The sequence below is a fragment of the Lethenteron reissneri genome, chromosome 67 (genome assembly GCF_015708825.2).
Source record: "Lethenteron reissneri isolate LAM-NWPU_2019-01 chromosome 67, ASM1570882v1, whole genome shotgun sequence".
NCBI lineage: Eukaryota > Metazoa > Chordata > Hyperoartia > Petromyzontiformes > Petromyzontidae > Lethenteron > Lethenteron reissneri.
This window is the reverse complement of record NC_083845.1, coordinates 2,967,541-2,988,793: the sequence shown is the minus strand read 5'-3', so window position 1 is coordinate 2,988,793 and position 21,253 is coordinate 2,967,541. Positions and strand designations below refer to the sequence as shown.

The 21,253-nt window shown below is 45.9% G+C and overlaps 1 protein-coding gene across 1 annotated transcript in view; it reads right to left on the bottom strand.

The window, feature by feature from the left end:
* The window catches only part of LOC133360059 (RNA-binding protein RO60-like), a 37,651-nt gene extending 18,164 nt beyond the window's left edge, over positions 1–19,487 (bottom strand). Inside the window, exons 1-5 of the mRNA XM_061578641.1 lie at positions 19,448–19,487; positions 5,240–5,388; positions 2,796–3,186; positions 1,894–2,085; positions 1,087–1,535 (exon numbers count right to left, since the gene is read on the bottom strand). Of these exons, the coding sequence (XP_061434625.1) occupies positions 1,087–1,535; positions 1,894–2,085; positions 2,796–3,186; positions 5,240–5,377 (1,170 nt within the window). The 5' untranslated portion in view covers positions 5,378–5,388; positions 19,448–19,487. The remainder of the gene's footprint in view (positions 1–1,086; positions 1,536–1,893; positions 2,086–2,795; positions 3,187–5,239; positions 5,389–19,447) is intronic.
* Positions 19,488–21,253: the final 1,766 nt, after the last annotated feature.

Sequence of the window (21,253 nt, the reverse complement as noted above, 5' to 3'; positions counted from 1 at the left end):
TGATGGTAAGGCCACACCTCTTAGTGGCACGCTCCAGTCTCAGCAGCAGCAGTCTCCAACTCCTCTTCTGAATGAGCAGCTATTACCAAATCATCGGCATACATAACGTGGTTGACCAATAGTGAGCCATCCCTTGATCGCACCCGGGCATCGATCAGCCTCACATTATATCTGTACCAAATGGAAATTCCCCCGGTACAGCTATTGAAGGCTTCATGAACTACGTGGTCAAAATAGATGTTAAATAATGTGGGAGCCAGAGGACATCCCTGTCGCACCCCAAGGTATACAGGGAAAGGCTCCGACTCCCGGCCAGGTAGTTTTACCTGGGCCCGCTCACCATCATGAAGGTCCTTAATGATCGTGAGCAGAGGGTCAGGGACTCCAAAAGCACGAAGAACAACCCAGAGCCCAGGCCTACTGATGGTATCATAGGCCTTGACCAAGTCAATAAAGCAGAGATGTAGGTCTTGTTGGAATTCCCTACATCTCTGCTGTAGCAGACGGACAGAAAATATGGCATCCGTGCAGGACCGCCCTTTCCTGAAACCGCATTGGGGCTCCGCAAGCCTCTCGTCAGCGTGCCTAGCAAGGCGATATTGAATAATCCTTGCCAGGACCTTTCCCGGCACACTGAGGAGTGAGATGCCCCTGTAGTTGTTACAGTCTGTGCGGTCCCCCTTCTTAAAGATGGGGACCACCAAGGGCATCCTTCCAATCCTGCGGAACCCATGCAGTGGTCCAGACTGTTGTTATGATGTCATGTAGGGCAGTCTGTGCACAAACGCCATCCTCTGCCCGATGCCTTTCCTAGTCTCAGACTCCGGATTGCCTTCAGTACTTCCTCAACAGATGGCACCTCAGCCGGCCACTCACAGGGGGTGACCTCCAACACATACACACACAATCACCTACCCACACACACACACAATCACATGCCCACCCACACACACACACAATTACCTGCCCACCCACCCACACACACACCCACCCACCCACCAACCCAACCACCAGCCCGCCGAACTGCCCACCCGGGCGCGTGCCTCGCTCGCTTCGCCCGCCCAACAGCGCGCCCGCAGCGCCCACCTGCGGTGACTTGAGATGCTGGGTAAGCAGATGCTGCCACACCAGGCCGTGCTCGGCCACCAGCACCTCCACCTCTCCGCAGTCGCTGGCCCTGCGCACGCGTTCCACGGCGCTCAGGTAGCGCAGCATCGCGCGCAGCTCCTCGTGTCCATGGCCGGGCGCCCACGCTCCGTCTCCTGCCACCGCCGCCGGGCCCAAGCCGTCGCTCGGCCTCTCCCCGCCACCATCCTCCCGCTCCTCCTTCTCCCGCTCCTCCTCCAGCTGCCGCCGCCGCTGGGCGCGAGCGCCGCTTCCGCCTCCGCCGCCGGCGCCGGCACCGTCCGCGACTTTCTCACAGCCATCGTCGACCCCCGGGGGGCAGCGGTCGTTGTCCGCGCTGGCGACGTGCGCGTAGGCCTCCCTGGTCGCCTTCCAGCCGCGCGTGACGTACTTCGCCACCAGCTGCACGGCTAAGGGCGTGAGGGTGCGAGCGTGCAAAACGTTGGGGACGACCGGGGCACGTTTGGCGTTGGCGTCATGGGGGGGGGGGGGGGGTAACGTTGCTGCTGCTCTTGTGCAAAATCCCAATTGAGTAACGTGCCAGTTACCTTACATTGTTTTCTTAGCTATGGGAGGAAATCGGAGAACCCGTAAGAAACCCACGCAGATGGGCGGGAGAGAACACACGGAACTCCACGCCAGGAAGGCGCCCGGGTCGGGAATCGAACCCAGGCGCTTCTTACTGCGAGGAAAAAAATTGTTCCTGCCGGGCCGCCACCCTGCCACCCTCGCGACGACGACGGCGACGGACCGCAGTGGGAGCCTCACCGGGCGTGGACGGCTTGACATGCGCCAGACGCAGCAGGTCGCGGTGCGCGTAGCCGCAGCGCGCCCGGCACGCGGTGACGGCGCCGACGAGCGAGCGGCCCGTCTGGCCGTGGTACCAGCGGGACACGGCGCGGCGCTGGGCGCGGCCCCAGCGGCCCACGGCACCCCTGCCGCCTCCACCGCCTGCCCGACCTGAGCCACGCAATCACCGAGTCACCGCCGAGCGTTTAAACCCAGGGGTGGGGAATCAATGGCCCGCAAGATATTATCCAGCCCACACGGCCTTCATCCAGCAGTGGATTACTAAAGCCCCGAAAAAAGCATTATTTGAAGATAAAGGTGCAGCCCTGCAATTGCTCGCTCACGCTACTGCTGGTGACAGGGCATCCACTGGAGGGAAATCTGGAAGGTGTTTGACCGACTTTTTCACGTTGGTCAAGATGTACGTATGTAGAACTTCTTTCGCACCGCACGTAGCCAACCGCGCATTAGCGCGGTTGGCTAGGTGCAGGGGAAGGACAACAGTTTAAAGAAATTAGTTTTCAATTTGCATGACTTAGGAGAGAACAGTACACAATCTTTACCCCACTCTTTACCCCACCACCACAAAACCTACTGAGCGGAAGATTAAGAAACTTGCAACATTCTTTCAACTGGTTGGCGAGGCAGCGGAGAGACGTCTCGCCGTAGTGGATGAGTAGGCCAAGCAGCCCTCCTCGAGGGGAGGACAGTCCGCCACCAGCAGAGGCACGAGCATCCAATGGCAAGCGCTGTACCTTTACCCACTGGGCACCCTTGCGGACACCCTGCACACTCCATAACTTCCTTCAACACTCAACTCTGGCCACCTTGTCAACGTTCAACAGCAACAACAACAGCCCCCCCCCCGCCGCCCCCCCCACCTTTGGCAATCTCGTCGCGGCACTTCACGAACAAGAAGAGTTGTGCCGGGGTGCGGCACACGTCCGGCAGAGCCGCAAATGCCGCCCGCCGAGTCCTCTCCGCGGGTCCCGGCTCCCGGTCCTCTCGGCTCCGCTCTCCGGCAGCGCCGGCTCCCCCTTCTCCCCACCCCGGGGTTGCCTCCTCCGTGCCGGCGTTCGGCGCCGGCCGGTCCGCCGGATTTGCCGCGACGGTCTCTTCGGCGCCGTCGGGGCCGGCGCAGGAGGAACAGACGGCGAGGGCCAGAGCGGCGGCGTCGGCGTTGACCGGGGACCCGACGGCGGCGGCTGAGACGATCTCCCGGACGGCCGCCTCGCCCTGCCCGCTCTCGACGAGGTGCAGCAGCAGCAGAGCCTGCGCCAGCGAGCGCCGGCAGAAGTGGGGACAGCGGAAGTTATCCCCGGGCCGATACGGGTTTCACTCGTAACTGCATAAAGTGTGATACAGGGACTCCTCTACTTACGGACATTCGACTTACGAACTTTCAGAGACACGAACAAACCTGGTCCGTGTGTCCAGTTGCCTGTTCGGACCGAGAGTCGTAAGTTCAACCGCCGCGCAATAGATGGCGGTGGTGGCATCTACATCTCTAGAACGTGAAGAAGCAGTGGCATCTACATCTCTAGAACATGAAGAACCAGTGGTATCTACATCTGCAGAACATGAAGAACCAGTGGTATCTACAATATGAAAGTGACTCTTGTAGAATACGCTGACGACTTTCTCCTCTTCTTACAAAGCCTTTGACGATGTTGAACGGCTCTGCGATTGCCAGGGAGGTATATTCTCGTGCGACCTGCTCCAGGATTAATTGGGAGAAATGCAGCGGGATAATCGCGTGGGGAAGCGTGACGAGGCCCATTTTACCCCCGAGTTGGCCAACACCGTTGTGTGGAGCGAGGGAAGCCTTCGACATCTTGGCGTGCTCCTGGGGCCTGGAGAGAAACCACTCCAGAGAAACTGGGATCTCTTGGAAGGGTGTGGAAATGACTGGAACATTGGGGGGCCGCCTAACGTCAAACCCTCACGTTCAGAGGCAAAAACCCTGGCAGTGAACCGGTTTGGTTGCGTCCGCATTGTGGCACCGATTTTTGTTCCATCACTCCGCCCGCTCAATTGATCGTCAAGCTTCAGAGGATGACAGCGAATTTATTTTGGTCACATAGGAAGCACCGGGGGGTTGTTTTAGCTTTGCCACGGCGGGGAGGCGGGCAAGGTCTAACGTGCGTACGGAGTCAACTGTCCACCTTCTGCTTGCAAGCCGTGCAATTTGTTCCTGTACACAGCCCCACCACCCAAGTGATGTTTCACAGCACCTCTTTTTCTAAGTAATTTGGGGGGCTGCAGTGCAGCAAACAACTCGTCTATATGAACATTACGGGTGTCACGCTCGCTAAAGTGGATTCCCCATTTGTAGAGACCAGGGATTTCCTCGTCACTACCCGGGTGAATATACCCCGGTCAGCATGGGACCGCTGTTGCGGAATCCTGACAGGCGACTCCCCTCCCTCGTGGGTTTAGCTATAGAGAAGCGTTACAGTTGATGCGCGTCTCACCAAGGTAGGCGATCTGGTGAAACCAGGCACGCACGGTCAGTGACTTCTCCCGACTGATGGCTGCAATGACGGGACTGCATTCAATAAGAACTGAAACAGATGCCCATCAGCATGTACATTGTAAAAGCCTAGGCTCGCTTTTCAAGCTCCTACGCAATATCTTACTGAAATGTAAACTTTATAGAGGGCTTGGTGAACTTCGTCACAATGCGAAATTGGTGATCTAGAGGCCGAAAAATGCACAATTGAGGGAAACGGCTTAGACAGCCACTGTCGCATAATCAAGGTCCTGGTTTCTGCCAGAATTTGGCTGGAACGTCGGTATGCTCAGTTCATGAGGGGGTGTTGCAACCTTTTTGACACGTTGGGCTATAGAGGGTGCTCTGTGTAATGTGACTGACGGAGGGAATCTAGCAATGAGTTTTTTAAGGTGATTGTTTGTTTGTGTCTGCGAACACAGCAGTACACAATGGGACTTACGTTACATTGGAAAAGGTGTAAATGTGTTATATTTTTTGTGTAAAAAAGGCCATTAAAGCCAAAAATTTCAAACAAAAACGACATGATGAACGAAGCCAAGTGCCGAATAACCAATCTTGATTTGAAGTTTTCGTGACTGCGGGGATACATACTCTTTGGTTCTTTCGGTAAAGTCACGTAGGTATAAAATTAAATAAATTAAATCATAAATTGTGATTTAATTTATTTTAACCGAGCATCTTTTTCCTTCTTCTGATCGTAATAAAAGGAAGGAGGGAGGGAGGTCAAAGACTCCTCCGCTGTACATGCACAATCCGCTCTCTGGATGAGGGCCTCCCCACGCCGTGCTCATTGCCTCACAGGCACTTCACCTGAGCGTGCTCCTTAGTTGGTGGATCCACGCGCGCACGGTAAACGCTGCCCTCCGAGCCAAAGCAGAGGAAGCGGCGCAGGCGAGTGAGGCCGCTCACTCCCCAGCTCACGGGGCAGGAAGAACGTGCGGGATCCATGCGGCTGCCTCCTGAGAAGTGGGGGGGGGGGGTGGAGGAAATTGCGCTTTATTAACAGTCCTAATCAAAGGGCAGCCCATGACCAAATTAGCCGGCAATGCATACAATCTCGTCAGATCTCGAAGCTAAGCAGGGCTATGCCTGCTTAGTACTTGGATGAAAGGACTGCCTGGGAATATCGTGTGACGTAATCTTGGCATGCAAGATGGCCAGGAAATAGCAGGGCAGCAAGGGATGACATTTATATCCATCTGTGTGGCTTTTTCATTCAGGTTTTTACCCCTGCTATGTGTGGGCGCTTTGTCCGTGCGCTCCCGTTTCCTCAGACGCGGGGCCAATCTCTAATTCCATGGGATTGGCTGCACATCGCAATGTGGCAGCTGCCTTAGTGATGCTTGTTTTCCTGGACAAAGGGCATTACTCATCTCTGAGAGAAGCCACAAATTACGCCTCCTTTTTTTTATTTGAATGGATGCAAAAATGACACAACATTCACTCGTGAAAATCTCATTAAGGAATGGGCTGATATTCAACACGGTTTCCATCATTCTCTCATCGCCTGTGCCAATATGGAACCAGGCCCACGCTTGCCGTGGCCGCGTGTAAATATTAAGCCGCAGGCGTTACGGAGTGAAGTCTCGCGCCATGTGAAATTAAGTCATCGTATTCAAAGTAAGTCAGGAGCGTATAGAATTGAAGTTGCGGTTAGCAAGCGGGTTCAACACCCCTGGTTGATGCTCACAACAATGATCCTCGCCCGATCGAGCAACCCTTGAATTTTTCAAAGCACGTACAGTCAGCCACACACACCCGGCTCTTATGATTATATTAATACCTGCCGAGCCATTCACAATCTCAAGAATGACCATAACGGACGTGAGGGCCTGGTTACTAGGGTTCAATCACCAGCTATACCATGTGAGATATATCATAGCCTCAGGTACCTTTCTTTAGACACACGATGGTGCACTACTCACTGTGAGAGTTCCCAATGCACATGTTCTTAGTTCAATGACTTGATACAGACGGTAGAAAATAGAATGATTGGAGAAATGTGTTTTAACAAAGGGGCCGTCCATAAATGACGTCACGCGATTTTGGACGATTTTGACCCCTCCCCCCCCCCCCTCATCGTCACACGGCGTCACAAAAAGTCAGACCCCCCCCTCAAACGTAACGTCACAAAGCTCTGCCCCCCCCAACAAAAAAACATGCTTCAAATCGCTTTAAACTATTGTCATTGTAGTGCGTATTTAATGTGGAGCTGCATTCTGATGTTGTAGGAGAAAACATTTATTTAAAAGTATATTTAATTAAGTAGAACGTGTTGTCTATATTTATTTAAAGCTAGCGGAAGTACCCGGCGTTGCCCGGGTAAAAAATATATTTCTTAAAAACCTTACATATATACACAGATACTAAGGTATTGTCAAAGCCTGGTGGGCCGTTTGAACATTTCTATACCAACAAATATATAAGAGGCTTGCACAAGTCCAAAAAGTTGTAGAAAGTGTGGGATAAATAGTTGATGTAAAAGGTTTCCGAAAATTGTGGACCCCCCCCACTCAAAAAATATCTTTACCCGTCGTAGGTATATATACCTACACACCTTACATACAACAGAGGAAGTAGTATCTATTGACTCTGTAGTAGTATCTACTGACTGTACCGTCGTATCTACTGAGCCAGTAGTAGCTACTGACTGTGTAGTAGTATTTACTGACTGTAGTAACTACTGACCATCGTAGTATTTACTGGGCCTACAGTATCTACCGACTATATAGTAGTAACGACTAACTGTATTGTATCTGCTGACTCTATAGTAGTATCCACTGACTATAGTAGTAAGTACTAACTCTATAGCAGTATATACTCACTCTATAATAGTATCTACTGACTCTAGTAGCTACTCACCGTGGTAATATGTACTGACTGTATAGTAGTATATACTGACTGTAGCAGTATTGACTGACTGTAGTGTTATATACAGACTGTTTTAGTATCTACTAACTCTATAAAGCATTATCTACCAACTCGATAGCAGTATCTACTATCACTACAGCAGTGTATACCGACTGAGGTGGTACCTGCTATGATTACAGCAGTGCATACCGACTGTGGTGGAACCTGCTATCACTACAGCAATGCATACTGTGTTGGTACCTATGACAGCAGTACATACCGAGTGTGGTGGTACCTGCTGTGATGACAGCAGTACATACCGAGTGTGGTAGTACATTCTAGATTTGAAGCTTTCGTGACTGCAAGGATTCATATTCTTAAAAAATAATAAAAGTAAAATAAAAAATATTTTTATTTTACTTTTATTAATTAAAATGTTTTACCTACGTGACTTTACCGAAAAAACCTAAGAATATGTGGTAGTACATATATTACATACACAAATACAAAAAGTTAAATGTACGTAAAAAGTATTTGTGTATGAATTTAACGTGTTTAGGAGAATAAAAACTGTAATACTAAATAAGCAATGCAACTGTGAACCCAAATGATGGACCACATAATAAGCCAGTGTAGTCTCCGTCTCTTCAATGTAGGAATAGCAGGACTTGCATAAGCTCTCTGCTGAAGCCTTTTCGTTGCCAGCAGACCTGAACATTGACATTTAGCTCTCCAAAAGTGCCATACGCAAGAAGGCAAACAGAAACATGTATTTAATTGTAGTTAACATTTATTTAGTGCCTTTTTATACAGCTTTTGACTCAGGTGCAACCGCAACAAACAAAAACATGAACAAAGAACATCTTAAAGTGACGACGCGCGACAGAAACATCCAGGAAAAAACAGCAAAATCTTCCTGAAAAAACACCGTATATTAACGCTGTGCGCAAAAATCCCAGTGGGATGCAAGTCTAACAAAAACAACCACAAAACAATTTTGATTAAAGTTATCAGGCTAACTCTGTACTACTACATAACATGTACATGCCTTTGTCTTATATCGAATCCAATGAGTCATAAGTATATGGTCAATGGTAGAAAAACATGTATATATTTGTACTATAGTAAGGCACTACAAAAAACACAAGACTATGTAACTTGTAATAGGAAAAAGGGGGAAATGGGGAGAAGGGAAGTAGGGCAGGTAAGATCCGAGGCAAAAGAACAACAGCGCACGGGCGGTGCCGCAAACAACCTCTGGCTGCAAGATCGCGGACAAGAAAAACTGCCACTTTTTTCTGACCAACACCCCCCTATCAAAGAGCTTCTTTGTAAACAATATTTCTGGTCCTGCCTGCTGGTGCAAAGTAATGTAAAGAATTTCCATTGCCTACACGAGAGCATCCAACATAAAGTTGGCCATGAGAAAAGCACTGATTTGCCAAATTCAGTCCCACCACTTTTAAAGATTGTCCTTGCGCCTTGTTAATGGACATGGTAAAGCTAAGCTGGATGGGGAATTGAAGCCTCTTAAATTCAAAGACTGTGTCATTTGGGATTATAGGTATGCGAGGGATAAAGACGTCCTCACCTTTAGAATGGCCTGTAATGATTGTAGCTTTGATAACATTTGAATGTAAATCTTTCACAATTAACCTTGTGCCATTGCACAGTTTAGGTGGGTCCAAGTTTCTCAATAGCAAGACAGGTGCCCCAATTTTTTGTCGTAAGTTGTGTGGTGGAACAACCGGGAGCTGCAGAGAATTCAAGAATTCTACTGGATAGTTAACAATTTGATCATGGTCCAACACTGTCAATAGATTTGTAGGACTTGCTTTCTCCAGATAATTTCTGCAACAACATAGAATTTATTCTGTGAACGGCATCATTTTTTGGAGCCAAAATGGCCCTCTCCTCTAGCCAGACAACATCTTGAAAGTGTTGTTGCATGTTTGGGTAAGCTTTTTCCTCCAGTTCCTCTTCTGAAGTGGAAAGGATGCCTTTAGGCATGGTGATAAGTCCATCTGTTCCGTCAGCAAGAATTCTGCCATTTCCAATATCAAGAAGAGCTTCAGCAAAGTTTCCTGCCTCTTGGTCTCCATGGAGATATACACGCATGTTTGTAGTTAGTCTCAGTTTCAATACGTGGCTCCAGAAGAATGCAGACTTGATGCAGGCATTTAACTCATCAGCTTTGGTTCCTCGAAGTACCACAGGTAAGGTTTGTCGGAAGTCACCAGCCATGAGAAAAGTTACACCACCCATAATCCTGGAATTGTTGCGGAGGTCCTGCAATGTTGTGTTGACAGCCTCAAATGCTCCCTTGTGGGACATGGTGCATTCATCCCACACTATTAATTCACAATTAACCAGGACTTGTACAAGGGCAGTCCCCTTTGAAATATTGCAAACAGGGTTTTCTTGTCAGGATAGATCTAATGGAAGCTTGAATGTGGAATGGGCAGTTCTTCCTCCAGTAAGCAGAGTTGCCGCAATCCCTGATGATGCCACAGCCAGGGAAATTTTCTCCTTTTGGTGAACCTTAGCCAGGAGCAGGTTGAGGACAAAAGTCTTCCCAGTACTGCCAGGTGCATCAAGGAAAAAAATGCCTCCATTTTTTGACTAAATGTCTTCCAAGATGTTTGTGTAGGCTTCTCTTTGTGCATCCATCAGCTTTGGTTCATTTTCCTCAATAAATTTAAGAAGCTCTAAACCATCATAGGATGTTTCACGTAGGATCTCTTGTGCAAGGCCATGCATATTTTCCCTGGAGGGTGTGGGTAGTCCGATAGCCCGGATGTCTTTCCCAGCAATGGATTGAAGTTTATTCTCCAGGAGGATGAGGGTCTGGTTAAAGATGTCATTATTAAAGTGCACATCGATGTTTGGATTTTCTCGCTGAGCTTTGTGGAGGATGTCCTCACTCATGACCTCTTTGTATTTTTCCCAAAGTCCTGTGGGGTTTGAAGGGCTGCAAACTTGAATAATAATGCAAAAGAGCATTCTGAGTTGAGAAGAGGATTGACTAACAGAAGCCTCTGTGATAGCTTTGTCAAGATGCTGGTCATCCTCAAGTATTCCACGAAGACTGCAAGCTTCCCTGTATGTTTCGCACACAACCCCTTGCACAGTTTTTAGGTCTTGGAAAGATTTGGGCCCTTTGACAACATGGAGAAGCATTCTCAGAAAGTAGCACTCCTGATAGTTGGGATGAACCGTGTAGACTCTTCCCAAAGCATCAGATGCACCGTCACGAGCATGCCGCTTAAATGTTTTTTGCGCAGTCCACGTATAGTAGGAGGGAACCTCATGGTAGAGCAGGTTAGCAGCAAATGGGTCACTTTGGCACAAACTAAAAAACGCCATGAGGGTTGTATCGCGTGGAGCCAGGGCTTGTTGTTGGGCATTTCTTTCGCTGAAGTTGATGCGTTGACCATTTTCTAGGTGGACTGCCAATTGGACGACTGTGGGGTAACGTTCATGGATGGGGAAGCCTAAAATTCTCCAAATGGCCTCATTGCTGATGTATCTTCCTTTGACAAAAAGTTCAAGTTCATCCACACTTTGGCCCTCTTTTTGTAAGGCAAACATGGCCATGTCAGAGCCTTTGTTGATGTATTTGCAAACATATTTGATGGCTTTCACAGAATTGCAGAATTCGACGTTAATGTGCGCCTCGAAGATCTTGCACAGAAGAGGGCAGTACGGAACGATCCACTGGTTGTCAATCTTCATTTCAGAGTTTGTGCCAGGTCTGAGCGTAGTTTGAAATCCACCGTCGTCAGTATTTCTGCGACGATATAGAGGATTGCCATCATGGCCTGCCTGAGTGTCTTTTAGGAAGTGTCTGGGATACTTTTTGGTACACTTGCGGTCTTGCATACATGGCAAATTAGGATTGAACTCTCCACATGGGCCATGGACCATTTGCTTGTAGACGACATCAAAGAGGGCAGGGTCTTGATCGGGGTCTGGTAGCTCGGCACTGATAAAAGTGTCTATGTCACTTGCATGTATTTTTTCCCTCATCCATAGCAATATGTGAACATGAGGAAGACCACGTTTTTGCCACTCAATGGTGTGCAAGTCACATCTTGTCTTCCCAAAGACGCCGCCTTCCTCTATAGTGAAAAGCCTCATGAGTGCATGAACTTTGAGTTTAAAAACCCTTGCTATGATGTCATGTCTATCGGTTGGTTTTTGGTTTTGATAAAGCTCAAACTGTATCTCTTTCCATTTAGGATTGCAAGTGAAGGTGATGAAGAGACCGGGTCTGCCATATTGCCTGATGTAGGTCATGGCATCTTGAGTCCTCTCGTGCATGTAACTTGGTCCACCTGTGAAGGATGAAGGCAAAATAACTAATCTCCCCACATTCTGAGCATTTGCATCTCCGTCAGCATTGATAGCATCCCTGAGATGAGCATACTGTTCAACACGCAAGCGTGTTTGATTGAGTCGAATGTAAAGAAGGCGCTCACTCTCAATTTTGGCATACTCATCGACAACATACTGGTGAAAGAGGTTGGCGCACCTGAGTATGTGGTTTCCTCCTTCTCTGTGCATTATCATGAAGGAATAGAAGTCTTTAGAGGAAACAGTTTTGTGAGGATGACTTAGTCCTGTAGCTTTGATATTTTGAGGTATCTGGATGTGGTAGCCATCTTGTCCTTGCCACAGAATAATGGGGTATTTTAGGGCATCATATGCTGTTTGTCTCCGAAATTTGCTTGATGGTGTTGTCTTGTCTTCTTGGTTCTTTCGGTAAAGTCACGTAGAAGGGAAGTAATAAAATAATAAAAATAAAACATAATAAAATTATTCTCATGACGTTTCGGCCACAACGCAAGCAGCCGTCCTCAGAGTCTTGGTAGCGAAGCACAATGTCTCTCTTACCATGTTCCTCACCCACCATAATAACAGCAACCTCACCACAAGTTGGGGCATTGAACCTCCGTGCATGCTCCCCAATTGGGACCTTGGATGCACTGATGACAACCTGATAATCATGCGAGGTGACTTGTTGTGCTGCATGTTTGAAGCTTGAAATCAATAAATTGTGTTGGCTGAGCATCCCTTGGAGTGAGAGGACAATTTTGAGTCTTACACCAGGAATATTGCTGCAGCGCTGGTTGCCTTGCTGACCGTCATCTCCCATGAAGTATATCTGCAAAAACTTTGGTTGTTTGCCAGTCAGTGGCTGAATGGATCCGATTCGATGATAGACTTGTCCCTGAACCTTGAATGTGGGCATAAAGCCTGTCTCCACTATCTCCTTAGTCGCACCAAAAGAAGTCATTTGAAAGCAGGAAGTGTACTTCCTGATGTTGGTGAGAAAGTGTTTAGACTCAGTGGTTTGTCCCAAGACTAAGGATTTAAGTGGCTCAGGGGGCGTCTGCACAAGGCAAAGTTTTACTTTGCCATCACTGCAGCACATTCCCTTGCTTTCTGCTTTCCATTTTTTTGCACCACAATCTACGCAAGTAATCGACATACAGCCTAATATGGCCATCGATTGAAAATCAATATCTGGTTGGTAGATAAAAGCTGCTCTGTTCCATTCCGGGTTATTTGCTCTTGTTCTAGATGCAGCAGCATGACGGACTTGCGTTATGCGCGCCACCTGGTGATGTTGTGGTTCGTCAGCCCGTGCTGACGCAGTGGCTATGCGGTCCGTTGTTTGGCGAGATGCACGATGTTCATAGTTTTCTTCAACCCGTGCTGCCGCAGTGGCTGTGCGGTCCGTTGTTAGGCGAGATGCACGATGTTGAGGGTTTTCTTCAACCCGTGCTGCTGCAGTGGCTGTGCAAACCCTTGTTTGGCGAGATGCACGATATTCAGGAATTTCGGCAGCCCGTGCTGCTGCAGTGGATGTGCGGTTTCTGGCTTGCCGAGATGCACGCTTTTCAGGATTTTCTTTAGTCCGTGCTGCTGCAGTGCATGTGCGGTTTCTGGCTTGTCGAGATGTACCCTATTCAGGATTGACTTCAGCTTGGGTTGCTGCAGTGGCTGTGCAGTCAGTCGTTTGTTTTAGTGCACGCTGCTCATCAGTTTTTTCAACCTGTGCTGCTGAGACACCTGCGTTGTTTGTTTGAGAAAGTTGCTGCTCCTGCGTTGTTTGTTTTGCGTGGTACAGCGCCACTCTATTCGGATGTTTATTTTTCTTGGAAAGGCTTGATTTTTTTCTTTTTGGCATTTTTTCCGCGAAGAAAAACCTCACTCCCGTCACCACTCGGCAAGTTTGTTAGCGTAATCGGCCTGGCCTATGTCTCTCCTCCTGTGATTTTTATTTCCAAGTTTTCTTCAGAGGAGCATTCATGTATCTGTAATTATGAGATGCACACCAACGAAATTTTTTTAAAGCATAAAAATGTGACACCTATCATTTTACCAACATAACAATACAATAACCTCAGTACTATATCTAAAAAAATATTATTCACTTATCAAACTATAAGTGGATAATAAATGAAGTAGAATCATGAGGGTTTTTCCGGCAGGTTGTTTTTCAACTTTGCCAAGGAATAATTTCAAAACGAAACAAATAATGAAAAGGGAAAAAAAGTATCATACCTGTAAATATGAGCAGATGCGCAGCAATCAAAGCCGGAGTGAAAAATAAATCTGTATTAATTTATAATTTATTTTAAAACTGAAAAAAGTTAAAAAAGATCTAATTTTGTATCGTTAATAAACACTGTGTAAAAGAAAAGTGATGCTTTTTTTAATTCCCTGGGTAGTCAGTGTTACACACACACTTGGACTTACACACCTAAAAAAAATGCTTCAAACAAACAGAATGTATTGTCCTTATGTTTCTATTTACATGACATTACCGAAAGAGGCAAATAATAAATGAAAGGCACCCGTTGTAAATAATAAATTAAGTACGATAATACATTTTCCGCCATTTTGATTATTAAATTTACTGCCAGCGAAAGTGTGAAATAAAAAGTTACTCATATTAATAAACTTATGTTACCTGTAACTATGTCCAAATGCACACAAATTAACCAGAATCAACAAACCTTACTGACCAACCCCCGCAAGGAGGAGGGAAGTGTGAATAAGCTGGAGCGAAAAAGAGATGTATTTATTCTTTATTTAAGAAATGAAAAAAGTCGAAAAAGATAAAATGTTGATTCGTTAATAAACACTGTGCAAAGGAAAAGTGATGATTTTTTTAGTCCCTGGGTAGTCAGTGTTAAACACACACTTGGACTTACACACCTAAAAAAAGGCTTAAAACAAACTGAATGTATTGTCGTTATGTTTCTATTTACGTGACATCACCGAAAGAGGGAAATAATAAATGTAAGGCACCCGTTTTAAATAATAAATTAAGTATGATACATTTTCCGCCATTTTGATTTTAAATTTGCCGCGAGCTAAAGTGTGAAAATAAATTTTAGTCATCTTAATAAACTTATGGTACTTGTAACTATGTCCAAATGCACACAAATTAACCCGAATAAACAAATCTCACTGACCAACCACCGCAAGGAGGGGGGAAGTGTGAATAAGCTGGAGCGAAAAAGAGATTTATTTATAATTTATTTAAAATAAAACTCTTAAAAGATCAAATTTTGTACCGATAATAAACACTGTGCAACAGAAAAGTGATGATTGTTTTAGTCCCTGGGTAGTCAGTGTTACTTTTTACATGCTTATGCCTCAAAAGTACCAAAAAGGCTATAATTCCCCTCAAACTTGATATTTAGAAATATAGCTATGTTCAAAGATAAAACGCGGTGTGCATTTGTGTCATTCCTTCACGTAAAGTCCTGGTCACAAAAGCAAAGTTTGTGGGGAATTGTAGCCTTTTTTGAACTTTTGAGGCATAAGCACGTAAAAGTTAACATTTATTACCCAGGGTAAAAAATCGTGTTACATCGTGTACGATCATCGAACATTGCTCAACCTCTATCATCTTATTACCTAATAATTCAGAGTAAGAAAAAGTAGTAAACAGTAATATCTATCTATGTTTTAACGGAGATGTTAATAAGCGCGACCCACCTTGTAAGCTTGCCCACGGAATGAAAATGCCCCTCCCCATCCACCGACGGCAACCCCCGTCAACGTTTCGCGCATGCGCAAATGTCGCGCGAGGAGCGGCACGGAAAAGAAATAAATAATGTTGAATATCATTTAATCGATAATTAAACCACTTTAAAGGTGACGGATAAAAAAACGGACATGCCTATTCCCACCGCGGGGCAAGGGACGTGCCTCCCGGCAAAAAAAATTCGGCCTAAACCCCACGGTCCGAGCGCCAAATCCCTCGCAAGCGAGCGTACACAGACGGACAGACAAAAAATGACTAACTTTACTTAATAATAAGGCTACAGTCTACATTATAGACTGCCAGTACGCTCACCCAGCTTTAAAAACAGGCTACAGTCTACATTATAGACTGCCAGTACGCTCACCCAGCTTAATAACCAGGCTACAGTCTACATTATAGACTGCCAGTACATTCACTCAGATTAATAACCAGGCTACAGTCTGCATTATAGACTGCCAGTACACTCACTCAGCTTAATAACCAGGCTACAGTCTGCATTATAGACTGCCAGTACACTCACTCAGCTTAATAACCAGGCTACAGTCTGCATTATAGACTGCCAGTACACTCACCCAGCTTAATAACCAGGCTACAGTCTGCATTATAGACTGCCAGTACCTCACTCAACTTAATAACCAGGCTACAGTCTACATTATAGACTGCCAGTAGACTCACCCAGCTTAATAACCAGGCTACAGTCTACATTATAGACTTCCAGTACGCTCACCCAGCTTAATAACCAGGCTACAGTCTACATTTTAGACTGCCAGTACACTCACTCAGCTTAATAACCAGGCTACAGTCTACATTATAAACTGCCAGTAGACTCACCCAGCTTAATAACCAGGATACAGTCTACATTATAGACTGCCAGTACACTTCTAGATTTGAAGCTTTCGTGACTGCAATGATTCATACTCTTAGTTTTTTCGGAAAAGTCACGTAGGTAAAAAATGAGTGGTGGTGGTGAGGGTGAGTGTTGAGGGTGAGTGTTGAGGGTGAGTGAGGGTGAGTGGTGGTGGTGAGGGTGAGTGTTGAGTGTGAGTGGTCAGGGTGAGTGGTGGTGGTGAGGGTGAGGATGATTGGTGAGGGTGAGTGGAGAGTGTGAGTGGTGAGGGGTGAGCGGTGAGGGTGAGTGGGGAGGGAGAGTGGTGAATGTGAGGGTGAGGATGGTTGGTGAGGGTGAGTGGTGAGCGTGAGTGGTGAGGGAAAGGAGTGAGTGGTGAGGGAGAGTGGTGAGGGTGAGTAGTGGTGGTGAGGGTGAGTAGTGAGTGGTGAGGGTGAGTAGTGAGGGTGAGTGGTGAGCGTGAGTGGTGAGCGTGAGTGGTGAGTGGTGAGGAGTGAGGAAGAGTGGTGAGTGGTGAGGGTGAGTGGTGAGCGTGAGTGGTGAGGGAGAGGGGTGAGTGGTGAGGGAGAGGGGTGAGCGTGAGTGCTGAGTGGTGAGGGTGAGTAGTGAGGATGATTGGTGAGGGTGAGTACAGTCAACATGCACTGCTGTAATCATAGCAGGTACCACCACCACCACAGTATGTACTGCTCTCATTAGAGCAGGTACCACCACCACAGTATGTACTGCTGTCATCATAGCAGGTACCACCACAGTATGTACTGCTGTCGTCATAGCAGGTGCCACCACACTCGGTATGTACTGCTGTCATCATAGCAGGTACCACCACCACAATATGTACTCCTTTCATCATAGCAGATACCACCACAATATGCACTGCTGTAATCATAGCAGGTACCACCACAGCAGTATGCACTGCTGTAATCATAGCAGGTATCACCACAGCAGTATGCACTGCTGTTATCATAGCAGGTACCACCACAATATGCACTGCTGTCATAATAACAGGTACCAACACAGTCAGTATGCACTGCTGTAATCATAGCAGGTTCCACCACAATATGCACTGCTGTAATCATAGCAGGTATCAACACAGCAGTATGCACTGCTGTAATCATAAAAGCTATCATTACAGCAGTATGCACTGCTGTAGTGATAGCAGGTACCACCTCAGTCGGTATACACTGCTGTATTGATAGTAGATACTGCTATCGAGTTGGCAGATACTGCTATATAGAGTTAGTAGATACTAAAACAGTCAGTATATACCACTACAGTCAGTACATACTACCACGGTGAGTACCTATTAGAGTCAGTAGATCATATTATAGAGTGAGTAGATACTGCTATAGAGTTAGTAGTTACTACTATAGTCAGTGGATACTACAATAGAGTCAGCGGATACTATACACTTAGTCGTTACTACTATATAGTCGGTAGATACTACTGTAGGTCCAGTAAATACTACTATGGTCAGTAGTTACTACAGTCACTAAATACTACTACACAGTCAGTAGCTACTACTGGCTCAGTAGATACTATGGTACAGTCAGTAGATAATACTACAGAGCCAATAGATACTACTTACTCTGTTGTATGTAAGGTGTGTAGGTATATATACCTATGCGAGGGTAAAGATATTTTTTGAGGGAGGGGGGTCCACAATTTTCGGAAACCTTTTACATCAACTATTTACCCCACACTTTCTACAACTTTTTGGACTTGTGCAAGACTCTTATATATTCGTTGGTGGAGAAATGTACAAACGGCCCACCAGGCTTTGACAATACCTTAGTATCTGTGTATATATATGTAAGGTTTTTAAGAAATATATTTTTCACCCGGACAACGCCGGGTACTTCCGCTAGTTTTAATATATATTGGGGGGGACAAACCCCCCCCCCGCCCCCCAATATTCAAATATGCTCAAAATGTCCCCCCGCAATATATTCCTATAAAAAATGTTATTGCTATGCTATGTAAATAAAAACAACAATTTGCTAAACCTTGGCCACAATATCTGGCATTGTCTTCATATAAATCAATGCGTAGATTTATGTGTATATGATTGTGGATATAGGTTGTGCTTTATTAATCCCTAATCTCTGCCATTACATTCAATGAAACAAGAAATGGTAAAAAAAAAGTAAAAACAGAGCAATGTAATACAATACACTATTAGACATTATTGTTAAAAATAAACAAAAAGTTTATCCCATGTGTTAGTGAATGTTTTAATATTTTAGGCAGGAAATTAGTTTCCAAATGTAGATATTTTTCTGGGTTGGGACCCCAAGACACCTTGGAAGATTTGGTCCCCCCCAATGTTGACACCATGGCTACGGCCTTGACTTAAAGTGCAAACTGATTGCAATACTTCATGGCAAAATGTTTGACTGCACCGTATAAAATAATGCACGCCAGATTTAAGAATGAACTACTCTGTGTGTGGAAGAGTAGGCCAAATACCCTCTCTAGAAGGGCTCTAGCGGAGACCATTCTGAACCGGTCCCGTGCCGTGTGTAAACATCGCCGCTAGGTGAGACAAAGGCGGTCGGGCGTAATTTGAGGCCGAGTCGACCTAGGGGAGGCCCGGGACCGGTTCAGATAATCGTCACTGGTGGTGTTGGCCGTGAGCGGGAATCGAACTCGGGTCACCAGGTTCGTAGCGAAGCGCGCTAATCGCTGCACCACCGCTCCCCACCACCACCACCATCATCACCAACCCGCATTGACCAGGGTGGTGAAGTATGGTCAACCAACCCCCCCAATACGAACCCGTACGGCGTCAAGAACCCCTCGTTATCCAGCAGAATATTTATATTTTGTTATCGCAAAATATAAAAATTAGATGCCAGTGCAGCGTGTGGGTTGGTGAACCCATCTGCGCGGATATTCGAGATATTGTGGTGGTGGTGATGATAAGGGTCATATTAAGAGGCCTTCATCCAGCAGTGGATCGATTATGGCCGATGGATGGATGGTAATTGACGCCGGTGGTTACGTAAGATCACATTTAATTGCTGTTCACGAAGTAAACTTAATGTGGTTACCAATAAGCGCATCGGCTAACGGGTATCATTGCATGCACACTGTACGCGATTGTACTTTGATAGGATCATTATAAAACGTACGTTATGAATGAGTAAAACAATAACGTCTCGGTCAGAAACACAACAGCAGCAGTAACAAAATAAAAAAGCGACGATAATAATCATAATACAATAAAAATATTTAATAACATTAAACTCACCGGAGCCAGGATTCGAACCGCGCTCAGCCGCTAACGACGGGGAGTGACTCGGGCGGCGCGCGGACCAATCAGGGGGCGGCGTTGCACGCGCGCCGACCAATGAGCGTGGGCCTTGTTGAGAATTGTGACGCCTTCTTCCGAGGGACCGAACTCTTTGTTTTTTATGACGTAAGATTTCTTCCTATTCCAGAAGATAACTTCCCATTCCGGAAGATATTTTATACCTATTCCAAGGAGACCGCTTCCTATTTCAAGTTCATTTATTAGGTACAGCCCTGTGAGCCATTCGGCTCTTGAATCGGGTGCAACCGCAACAAACAAAAGCATGAACAAGAAAACATATTAAAGTGACTATGTGACTAAGTGCAAACAGAAAATCCAAGAAAAGACAGCAAAATATTGCAGAAAAGGCACCGTACACCAACACTGTGTGCATAAATCCTAGTGGGATGCAAGTCAAACAACAACAACCACAAGAAAACTTAGATTAAGGCCATCAGTCTAACTCTGTACTACAACAAACAAACATGGCCAAACCAAAAAACTCTTCGAAAATCACCAAAATAACGCCATGAAAGCAATGAAACAGTGATCATAGGAACTGTGACCGAATTTTCACAATAAACGACATAAACAACATGTACTTCTAAACTCTGCAGCCATAGCTGGCTGCATGAGTCACTCCACAACAGTAGGAGCATCAGTCGGAGTATCAACATTTTTCAATGCACCTTTAAGATCATCACACTAAATCAAAACACAGATCATACTTTGCAGCGATCATCCGGAGCGAAACATTGTATTTTAGGCCACTGAATTGCAGTGGCAGCTAGGGGTGTACAGCTCCTCTAGAGCAGTTTTGAGTGAAGATCTCATAGATAGTGATTCAAGTTGCAGTTTATTGGCAATAGCATTCCAGACTCTGGGGGCATCAATAGCAAAGGCCCTTCCTCCAGTATTTGTACAGCAATAGGGAATGTGAAGCTGGTAAATGAGCGAAGACCTTAGGTCAAATTTGTTTTTTGAAACAGAGAGGAGATCCAGCAGGTAATCTGCGGATTTTTTTGTAAGTACATCATGAATAAATAAGATCTAATGCACAAGCCGTCGAAAATTGAGAGATGTTAAGTTTGACCCAATGTAGAGATCACAGTGGTGAGTCCTATATGGGAAGTTCAATGCAAATCTTAAGGCCGAGTGATACATTGAGTCAAGCTTCTTCAGTACAGTACTTGGGGTTGATTTATACACGATGTCACAGTAATCAAGTAGAGGCAGTACGGTAGCTTTTATCAATTCCAAACGGAACATAGGGGGGGAAGCAGTGCTTGTGTCGATATAGAAAAACAATTTTTATTTTTGTCTTTTTACCAATATAATCAATGTGATCTTCAAAATTCAGTTTTGAATCAAGAATGACCCCATGATACTTATAGATCTTGACTTGCTCTATTTGATCATTATTTAAGGAATGTAATTGGGGAAAAATAACTTCCTGCTTTAGTCCTGGTGAGAAGCATAGCACCTTGGTTTTGGAGGTATTCTGGACTAGTTTAAGAGCAACTAGCTGATGTTGTAGTTTGTTGAAATCACACTGGAGCTTAGAAATTCCTGTCCATTCCGGAAGATCACTTCTTATTCCAGAAGAAGTATTTCAATTCCGGGAGATATTTTTTACCTATTCCAGGAGACCGCTTCCTATTTCAAAAGATGATCAGCATATTCCGGAAGATTACTTCCTATTCCAGAAGAAATTCCTGTCTATTCCGAAAGATCACTTCCTATTCTAGAAGAAGTATTTCAATT